The sequence below is a fragment of the Podarcis raffonei genome, chromosome 13 (assembly GCF_027172205.1).
Source record: "Podarcis raffonei isolate rPodRaf1 chromosome 13, rPodRaf1.pri, whole genome shotgun sequence".
NCBI classification, from domain to species: domain Eukaryota; kingdom Metazoa; phylum Chordata; class Lepidosauria; order Squamata; family Lacertidae; genus Podarcis; species Podarcis raffonei.
The window spans coordinates 33,432,051-33,442,941 of NC_070614.1; the positions used below are offsets into that span (position 1 = coordinate 33,432,051).

The window sequence follows — 10,891 nt, forward strand, 5'->3', positions numbered from 1 at the left end:
CAGGGAACCAGGCAGAGGGCCTTCTTGGTGGTGGCACCCACCCTGTGGAACACCCTCCCACCAAAGAGAAAAACAACTACCAGACCTTTAGAAGACATCTGAAGGCAGCCCTGTTTGGGGAAGCTTTTAATGTTTAATAGGTTATTGTATTTTAATATTCTGTTGGAAGCTGCCCAGAGTGGCTGGGGAAACCTAGCCAGATGGGTGGGGTATAAATAAATTATTATTATTATTATTATTATTATTATTATTATTTAGGTTTTATTACATTTTAATTGTTCTCTGTTATTTAACTCAGGCCTGAACACAATTACGTAGAATTTTGGGGAAAATATGCAAAAAAGTAGCCCAGCACTAGATGATAAGATAGCAAAGATCTCCACAGCTACCATGTACTTTCCTTTGGTACTCAGGTATGCTGGAACAAATGATATCCAAACACTGCAAAAGACCAACATGCTGAAAGTGATAAATTTGGCTTCATTGAAACTGTCAGGTAACTTCCTAGCAAGAAATGCCACAGTGAAAGTGACAGCAGCTAGGAAGCCCATATACCCCAAGACACCATAAAACATGGAAACTGAGCCCTCTTTACACTCTGCTATGATTTTCCCAATCAGGGAGTGCATATCTGTATGTGCGTAAGGTGGAGAAGTACTCAACCAAAAAGCACAGATTCCTGTTTGAACAAAGGTGCAAGAAAATACAATAGATTTTCCAAGCCTATTCCCCAACCATTTTCTTATCCTTGATCCTGGTTTGGTTGCCATAAATGCCAGAACCACAATGATGGTTTTTGCTAAAACACAGGAGAGAGCCACAGAGAATATGATGCCAAAAGCACTTTGTTGGAGAAAGCAACTCACCTGTCCAGGCTGCCCCATAAAAAGGAAAGAGCAGAGGAAACAAAGGAGGAGTGAGATGAGAAGAATGTAGGTTAGACTTCGATTATTGGCTTTGACTATGGGAGTGTTTTTGTGCTTAATAAATATTACCATTATCAAAGCTGTGGTGAGAGCAAAAGCAAGAGCAGAGAAAACTAAAGTCATCCCTAAAGGTTCTTCATAAGAGAGGTAGGTTATAACTTTAGGAATGCATTGGCTTTGATCCAAATTTGGATATTGATCTTCTGGACATCTAGTGCAAGCATCCATATCTAAAAAGTAGAAGAAAGATGAAAGATGTTATATTAAAGAAAGATGTTACATTGAATAATGTGGAATATTTTTGTACACTTTGTATGCAGTATGTACGTATCTATAACTTTTGTATATTTATAGATGGATGAATTAAGACTTTAAATATTTGTATTTGAAATTGTAATAATAAAATTGTTAAAAATTAAAAAGAAAAGCATGCTTTTTAATGCTTAATAATTCCAGAATTATTGGAAATGAGTAAGATATTTGTGCTACACATTTTGTCAATTTATTTTAATGGTTAATGAGTGATGACAGCAGAACATAAGCATTTGTGACAAAGTTCTCATTTTTAATCTACTATCATACACACTTTAAAGTTGGTCAAAAGCTGTAATTGGAAAATGACGTCTGCTGCTAAAAAGAAACGAAACATGAAGCATAATTTTCATGATCAGTGTGTGAGCCAATTTAAATCTCTCCATTCAAAACTCACCAGGGACATGATTACCACTCATCTTAATCTTCTACCTAAAGGATAAGCAGTTGTCTGTTTTAAGGGCATTAGGTCCCTTAACCAGGAACTGTACATAATAAGGGAAAGCAAATTATTCAGCAGTCCCAGTATATGTATGGAACGCTTACCTTGACTGATACTACAGTAAGTGGACTGAGGAATGTACTTGGCATTAGGAAATTAATTCTATTAATGCTATATTAATACTATTAATACAATTCAGCTTTCCCTATTGCATCTTACAAGATATTTTTGCAATAAAATATTGAATGAGAGATGGTGCAGCCAATGGCAATGATTAGCAAAATATACTACATCTCTAATGTGTAAGTCCAGGTCCTGATTACAACAGCCAATATCAAAACATCACTATGAGCACAGAGAGTAGCGGCTTTGTCTATTGTATGCCTTTTGTGTGGATTGGGTAATTTGGAACAGGAAATTTCTATGATATTGGTGTAAAGTACTAAAGTGGACACACTTTAAAGTGGACACAATTTGAACATGCACACAATGCCAATTTATCACCTCCTGCCTTTATGTAGAAGACTTGAGATGGTCTCTCCCAAGGTGAGAGACACTGAGGGTCACAAAGGGTCTGGTCAGCTATTTAAGCTGGATTGATCCACAAACCACCTTCTCAGCTGCAGTGCTCTGCCTCCCTTTACAGCGAGGAGTTTGCTATTTGAGTTGAGTTGGAATTTTTGAGCTAACTGTATCATACATCATGTACTTAACCCCTGTGACAAACTTATTTCCTACCTGTTTGGTTAGAAATCTTTCCTTCTGGACACGGAACACAATCATAACAGCAAAATGGCTTCCCTTCTTTCTCTTTTCTTCTGTGACCGGGGTGGCACTTGTCATTACACACAGAAATAGGAAGAACCTATAGAGAAACATTAGGGATTGAGAAAGTGTGTGTCTCTTTCTCTCTTTCTCTCTGTGTGTGCTTGTTCTAAAGCTAGGTACTATGAGATGGAGCAACTGTTGGCAATTCATGTATACTCTTCCTTCACAATTTCCTTCATCATTCTTCCATTTCTTACACATAGTCCATGAACATTTCATGTATTCTACATTGTTCATTATTTTTTTCTGGTTTTCAACTCCTATTATGTCACATAACTTTATCTTCTTAAGCCTCTTTGAGATTTTGTTTTTGTATAAAGTGGCTCATAAGTGTTAATAATAATATATGACAAAATGAGATCTCCAGTAACCTCATTCAAGTTAAAGCAACCCAGAGTACATACTAGAAACCTTGAAAACATTAATCAACTGAAGATTGGGGTACTCCAAACAAAGATTGTAGAGCATGTAACATCACTAAAATGTACTAATAACATTGAAAAGAACTCACACATTTGAACAATCTATTTCCAGTTATTTGGAACTAAAGATTTGTTGTTTGTTCTGTCTCACCTGGTTATACTTGCTATGCCACACAATGCTTTCATCTTGTATGGTTAACTGTTTTCCTGGAGGAGCCCGAAGATCCAGGCTTCCAATTTTGACTCTACCAAAAGATTTATTTGGAAACATTACCCAGTTGATCACATCAAATCCTGCAACTAACTCCCCATTTTCATCAAATTGTATTGTCTCTCCAGCACTGTTGTTGAATGAGGTACCCTTTAGAAAGAAATGGAGCTATGTTCAAAGCAAGAATAAAGAAAGAGACAAATAGCAAGATATTAGATGGCTGACATGGTGTTGCCAGATACTTTGTAAAGATATGAACTTGGAAATAGACAAAATGGGGGTTGCAGTGGGGAAAAGGGGAATAAATTTAAGAGTTAACCCAAATTCATTGTTGAATTGTACTTTCTGATATAAAAAGAGATAGCAGTGAATTCATCTCCATTTTCTTATTTTAACAAAAGCTTTCCTGCTATTGTAACTAGTAGTACAGTTGCAATGAGCAACCATACAGACTGCAGAACCTTTGGCTTAGCACTATGATCGGCACAGCGGAGCTATGTCGCTTCGTGACTTCTGTAACAAAACTCTTAACAATTAATTCATGCCGAAGAAAGAAAAAGCCATGAACATAGCAATTTTTTTTGTAGGTGCTACTTTTTACAAACATGTGGAAAGCTCTGTTCTTTTAGTCTATACAAGAAAACTACACTGGTTTGGGTGAAATTACCTCCCATGGCAGATTCTGAGCCACCAGTTTCCTTCCAACTACGTGTCTTCTGTATTTTGATATGGATTTATACATGGCATGCAGAACATGCAGAACTGTGTGGACAGCATTGTACACAGCGTAGCTGTTGCCAGTCATGCCCATTTCAAAGATAGATAATGGCAGACTCTTCAGTTTCTCCTCCACATTGCAGAATTTTTTAATCTTGTCACCCACACTATTCTTTTTCAATGAGCAGTTAAATGTTTTCTCCCAGAAATCCTGCACCAAGCAGTTTTCTTTTGCCTCTGAAGGATTTAGATTCTGGAGAAATGTCTTGAATCCCGGTGGTTCATTTGAATGGACAGATAAGGAAAAGGCACCTTGAAAGGACTGCATATTCCAGGGGCTTTTACTGGTGGTTTTGAAATCCCAATGTGATGTCACAAGCAGCACTTTACCTGAAGGAAGATGTGCTGTATGAAGATACCAGATCAAGATATCCATTACTACAGGAGTTCCATATACAACAATTATATTGGCTTTGCTGGTGGCATCTGATATTGTAGAAAATATTGCAGTATTCCATTTCCCTGACATATCAGCAGCATAAGCCCATGGTTGTATATTTGTTATAAAAGCAATACAGATGCCATTTAAAGAAAGCTGTGGCACTAGAGCTTGCAAAAATCTTTCTGCACTGAATAATTTCACAGTTAATAGCCCAACCCATGTCCATCCGAAATGCAGAAGTAAGTGGACCATCCCACTGTACTCATAGTTGTTATTTGGCACCATCCGGTATAAGGAAGGGAAGAGTTTTCTTTCTATAAACCTTGAGTCAAGGGAGCCAATCGTGAACTAAGAATAAAACATAGATATAATGATATGAAGGTCACAAAAACTGCATTAAATCACTCACCAGTGTGCAGTACATTTGCTTGCATACACTGGTGTGATTTAAATTAATATTTCATTTGTAATACAAAAATGTGTTCATTCAGGAGATGCACATCAGTATATAGTTAGACAAATCTTTCTCAGTGAGGAACAGTGAGATGAATGCATCTAGGGCTATAATAGACAGGAGAATGCTTTGGATCCAGTAGTTCTAAGAAACATTTTTTTGTAGCACACACATCTAGGATGGGCAAAGAAATCACACTGTCATACTTTTCCCCTTGCCTTTCACCTTAACCAATGTGTTATGTTTTAATGTCACATGTTCTTCTTCCCCATCCCCCTTTTAGGTTCACTCTGCCTGATTGGGTCTAATCCAGTGGCTACATTTAAGACCTTGTCCCATGGTGTGTGTGTGTGTGTGTGTGTGTGTGTGTGTATTCCCTCTAGCACATGCAGTAGCTGCCTTCTAGATTGGTGAACCCACTCTCATCTGTTCAATCCACCGGAACCTGTCTCCACCTGCAGGGGAAGTCCCTAGCTCACTCAGGGTTTGAGATTCATCAGCTATCCTCATCTGGTTTAGCCAGCCAGTCAAAGCTATTCCTGGGATGTGGCCACGATCACATGTGGTCACATGCTGACAGTGTCTAGGAGTCATGGGTGTGAGCTACCTCAGAAGGAGCATGATGTGTCCCCCACCAGAGCTACTAACCCTTTCCTAACACCTCTTATGCCTCTATTAAACTATTAAGGCATAATATTTAAACTTTTGCTTGTTTGACTCTGAACCTCAAACTGACCCATTAAACACAATTTCATTTTGAATAACTTATGTTGTAGCATCTTAGTACTATCCCCTGTAATAGATACCTGTGGAATCTTGTATGGGTTTACAATGTTGGCCAGGTTGAGGGAGAGCTCAGAGTATTTTGACCCAACAATGGCTATCAAATTGTTCTGGGTATCACACTTGTAGTTGGGTAAAAGTCTGCGTTGTGTAGAAACAAGATCCAATGAGGCCTTGTAAGTCCTCTGAACACTGTGGTAGCTTTCATAGATGTGGTACCCCACAGTAACATTAGGTAGGATTGTGGGATTTTTTTTAATCTCCTCCATAGCAAATACTAAGGCCAGAATCTCCTGGTAGTTCTTTGGCACAACACTGCAATAAAAAGTACATTCCATATAATAAAATGCCAAGAAATATCAAACGACCACAGAGAATACCATTTCTAATTCTCTTGGTTATCTCCAGTAAAGAATACCATATGTTATTATTCTTAATTCTTTGTAGTAGTATCAGCATTTTGCTTTTCATGAAAAAGTCACATCACTGTTCTGCTGCTTGTGGAATACTTCCCACAATACACAATGCATGCTAAGGCTTATGTGGCTGCAAATATATTTGGAGACATTTGCGGTAAGGATTTTCTCATATGGAATCACCTGAATATTTCATACCCCTCACTTTCCATAGTTGTGACATGTTCCTAAGGTGGTGCTACCTATGCTTGCCTTCCTATGGATTAGACACACTGTTTTTTTGTTATATCTGCCGTTAAGAAATGTGCAGATGAATAATTAGTAGAGACACAGAGGCACTTCTAGAGTGTAGCACATCTGCTAACCCAGATCAGATGTCCAGACTGAAACTTTGAATCCTGATGCTGCTGGTAGGCTTCAGTGAACTCACCACATGCCAGCTTCTGAATTGCAATACTGCTGTTTCTACACACACACACATACTTGTTAGTTACAAAACTGGATTGGTGCTCAGCCTCTGAAAGTCAAGAACAATTTTCAGTTCTTCAGCTCCAACTAAGAAAATATCAACCAGCCATCCTGAGCTATGAAGACAAAGAGACTGTTAGCCAGCAGTCGGAACACCATATGAAAAATGCTTCACATACATTGTCAAAAAAAAAATCCTTGTTAAGTAGGATAGTATGGTTATCTCCATATGGATAATTGGAGAGGGTAGATGGGAAAAACATTCACTGGACAGAGGGTACATTCACATGTCAGGCAAGAATCTCACAGCTCTCATTTCTAACTACATTTAGAGCGAATTTTTCCAGTAATTACCATCAGGAATATTTAAAATTAATAGGAGAGAAGGCAAAAAGTAGATACTAAAGTACACATCACAACTATTAAGAACATTCAACTAGATGACCGTCATGGTCTCTTCTAACTCTAGAATTCCGTGGCTCACTTTAATGTTTGAAATAAACATGGACAAGATTGATGCCACAAACACAGGAGAAATATCAGAGAATAATCTGGCACAGAATTGCAAGCCTCAGGGGATGGAATATCCCAATATAGTACTTGAAAAATACTATTAAAATAAATACATTTTGTTTTATTATTTTTAAAAAGGCAATTGGGTTCATGAAAGAAAGAAGTGCTGCAGAGAAAATAGGAAGAGTTATGAAATGGTCAAAATGATCTTCTGTCCTAGCAGATGCAAGGAGAATACCAAATGCACACAATTGGGTTACAAAATGTTATGTCTAAATGACCTTAGAATGAAGTGCTGGAAATCTGGACCAAATTCTCAAATACTAAAAAATGTCTTATCCAGATATCATGGTAAGTACAATGTCAGAAGCACCTACATGTGGATTGCATGCCACTTTTTGTTAGGTAAAGAGCTCCCGTTGCTTCATTGTCTTTTCACAGTTTCTATGAGGTAAACAAATGAATGCTTTAGTTAAAAGAATGAAAATGCCTTACATGATGTCCTTGTTTAACACTGAAGAAGGCTGTTTATTGAAAATATGAGTGAAGTTCACCAAATAGAACCGAGAAGCAATTTGTCCAATGAAAAGGTCTCCTGACTGAGAAAACTCCTGTTAAATAAAGAAGTAGTCATTACCTCTACATTTAGAGGATCAGAAATTCAAGCTGAAAGAACCAGGATCAATTTTGTTCACAAGGGAGAAGACCAAGCAGAAACCCATTTTTCAAAGAAAATCTCATTTCTAAACACAGTTTTATTCAACTGCAGTTAGCATATTCAGATCAGTCTGGTTGTGACCTGCTTTCAATGAGACCTCACTGCCACTTTGACCAGTTGGTTTAAGATAATGCCTCCATTACTATCAGTTTGACTGTATTTTACATTTCTTAATCACACACTTCTATTCACCAATGTTGCATAAAAGTCTCCCAGCTAAGGAAAATCCTGTGAAATAAAGGAGTTACTTACTCTGCAGCTATTGGAATGAGTCTTCAAGATAGGAGGAATGCAAATGGTCTTGCTCACAATATGTGGGAGAAGACCAAACAGAAACACAAATAACATCACCATTTGGGGAACGAATCTTCCCTTCCAGAAACACATGCTTCGGTTTTCTTCAGATCACCCAGGTTATGACTTACTTTCAATGAGATTTACTCCATAACTACATTGATAAGTTGGTATTAGAGGATGTCAGCATCACTGTCCCACTCTTTCTACTTAATAATTCTTAATAGTCTTTCCCTATGCCAGTTATTTTTGTACCTTTCCTGTACCTATGCATAAAGGTTGTATTATTTTCCCATATAAGCAATATCTAGAAATGGAGACTGCCTTGGGGAAATAGCGTGAGTTGCAGATTGCTCAAGCTACTCACAAACCATTTTCACTGGTAATAATCACAGAACATCCAATTGTGTACTCTTACTCTAAAACTATCAGAACACAGAGTGACAGAACTATATCCAAACCTGACCCTTCGGGCCAGTTCTGAGCCTTGGAGAAACCTCTTATAATCACTTTCTGACACAACAGTTTAGTTTTCTCAAGGCTTTCAAATATGCCATGGGGCTTGGTGAGCAGGACAATTATATGGGTATAATTATATGGGGAGGGAGAAGCAGTTCCACATGTGGTGACATTTATGTGGTCTCAAAAACAGCAAAACATTAGGAGAAGCAGAAGGTGTTAATTGGTGTGGTAAACTCATTATCTTTTGTCCAGAGTAGGATCACTCTGCTGCAATTAATTTAGTAGGGTTTCTGATCTTTTCTTCTATGAGTTAAAATATGAATGTTGTACAATGCTGAACAATATGTTAAAATATTAATGTTTTTGCTGCTGGATATTATTCTTATTCTTATTCTTATTCTTATTTAATTCTAATTTCTACCCCACAGCTCCTGCCAATGGAACTTTATTTTCCTCACTCTCTTTTTAAATCTCTTATCTATTTCTTTTTCTTTAGTTCTCTCTCTCTCTCTCCCTATCCCCCCCTTCTTTTTCTCCCATGTTCTCAGTGTATTTAGATCAATGTTTTGGTTTTGGACAAAAAAAAGGATATTAAGCTTTGCATTTCTCTTTAAAAATCCTAATAAAATTCATTCAAAAAATGAAAAGATAAACAAACATAAATCAGTAATATCTAAGTTGGAAAAGGGCCCTGCCACTTTGATTTTCCTCCACTCTGTTTTATCCTCAGATAATGGACTAATCTCTTTTATCAACACATATACAGTGGTACCTCGGGTTAAGTACTTAATTCGTTCCAGAGGTCTGTTCTTAACCTGAAACTGTTATTAACCTGACTTCCGGGTTGGCGCCATCGGCAAATGGCGGAGTTCCTCTGTTCTTCTGAGGAACTTGCTCTGTGAGATCGGGTCCTGCACTGCGGCGAAAACGGGGACCCTTCAAAAATCACAGGCGGGTGAAGCCTGTGACCTTGGGATTCAGCGGGCACCATTTGCGCCTCCCCTACTCGCAGGGAGACCCGATTTCGGGGCTCCGGAGCGAAGTGGGGTGAGTGGCGCGGTGCTGCGAACTGACTGCTTCTTTCACGGAGTGAAGCCGCACAGCCGTTGCCAGAGAGCGCTGACTTTTTCCTATGGACAATTTGATCCTAAAAGCAACTACCCGTGAGTAGAACAAATCGGAAGATTTTAAAAGAAAAAGGGTCAAAAAGAACTTTAATTTTAATTGGAGGATATAAAAAGGGAAAGAATCAATTTGGCAGCTACGCAGGGAGGCTCAAATAGGAAGCCTGCCGTATTGCAATTCAGAAGCTGGCATGTGGTGAGTTCACTGAAGCCTACCAGCAGCATCAGGATTCAAAGTTTCAGTCCGGACATCTGATCTGGGTTAGCAGATGTGCTACACTCTAGAAGTGTAGGAAGTCCGCCTTCCGCTTTTGTATATAGATTGAAGCAAAGACCCTACAAGCTAAAATCTTGAAAGTTTTTGATAAAGGTTTAAATATTCATCGTTTAAAATGCAAACCCCCTTTTGAAGAAGTAGGGGGAAACTTTGAATTTAGCAAGTTTTAGGAAACTAAAAAACCTCAGCTCTGAGCCTGGGAACGGGCTGCCTTGGACGTTTGTAGAATTACATTAAAAGATCTTTGATAGAATGGACTTGACAGTTAAAATACAAAGTTTCTTCCGTTCTCTTCTGCTTTTAAGATGGAGGAAAGTAACTTAAATTGATACAAATGGAGACTGTGTCCCTCTAGTGGGAGATTTTTGATACTGTTGCAGGAGTGAGTGCCAGCTGGAAAGATAAGATCCTGAGAAACCAGAGACTGACCTTGAAATACTCAAAATGTTGCTTACTGAAGCAATTGTGAATTCACCGTTTAAGATAAACTATTTGCTGGAAGAACTCCATAAGAAGGTGAAAGACATGACTCCAAAAAAATTTGACAACTGGGAACAGGAAATTCCTAACCACAGACAAGAAATGAGCACCAATGCTGGTTTGTCACAGGAATCTACTTTGGCAGTAGCCGTTGTTTAAGAATTTAAAATAACACAAGTGAGATCCTTTGTCCCACAGAAGCAAACTGAGGACTATAAATTGAGGATGCCTATGACTGAATTTGGCAAAAGTCGGATTTTGAGAACCGGATCCTGGCCTGGAGTGAAGATGGAAAGTTGGAAAGATTTTATTACACAGGGACCTACAGACTGTTGGTCTTTGGAGGGAGTTGAAGGTTTGGGGGCTTTTGGACTTGGAGGCATTTTGAAATATGACTCTAGTTTCAGTTATGGAAATTTGGCTGGACTGCTCAGGTTTGGGGGCTTTTGGACTTGGAGGCATTTTGAAATATGACTCTAGTTTCAGTTATGGAAATTTGGCTGGACTGCTCAGGTTTGGGGGCTTTTGGACTTGGAGGCATTTTGAAATATGACTCTAGTTTCAGTTATGGAAATTTGGCTGGACTGCTCAGAAGATACGAC

The 10,891-nt window shown here is 38.4% G+C and overlaps 1 protein-coding gene across 1 annotated transcript; it reads right to left on the reverse strand.

Annotated features, from left to right (window-relative positions):
• Positions 1-254: 254 nt before the first annotated feature.
• Positions 255-10,672, reverse strand: LOC128398808 (vomeronasal type-2 receptor 26-like). The gene is made up of 7 exons (XM_053360063.1): positions 10,616-10,672; positions 7,430-7,545; positions 5,561-5,852; positions 3,809-4,648; positions 3,082-3,309; positions 2,419-2,545; positions 255-1,156 (listed from the first exon to the last, which is right to left on the reverse strand). The coding sequence occupies exons 1-7, from the start codon at positions 10,670-10,672 to the stop codon at positions 255-257; spliced, it is 2,562 nt and encodes an 853-aa protein (XP_053216038.1).
• Positions 10,673-10,891: the final 219 nt, after the last annotated feature.

Bases quoted from the DNA above. Each gene is read 5' to 3' on its own strand.
- LOC128398808 (XM_053360063.1), bottom strand. From the start codon at position 10,672: ATGCCTCCAAGTCCAAAAGCCCCCAAACCTTCAACTCCCTCCAAAGAC. The intron at 7,546-10,615 runs GTAGGTCCCTGT...TTTATTTAACAG, and splicing joins CCTCCAAAGACCAACAGTCT to GAGTTTTCTCAGTCAGGAGA. The intron at 1,157-2,418 runs GTAGGAAATAAG...TCTACTTTTTAG, and splicing joins AAAGATTTCTAACCAAACAG to ATATGGATGCTTGCACTAGA.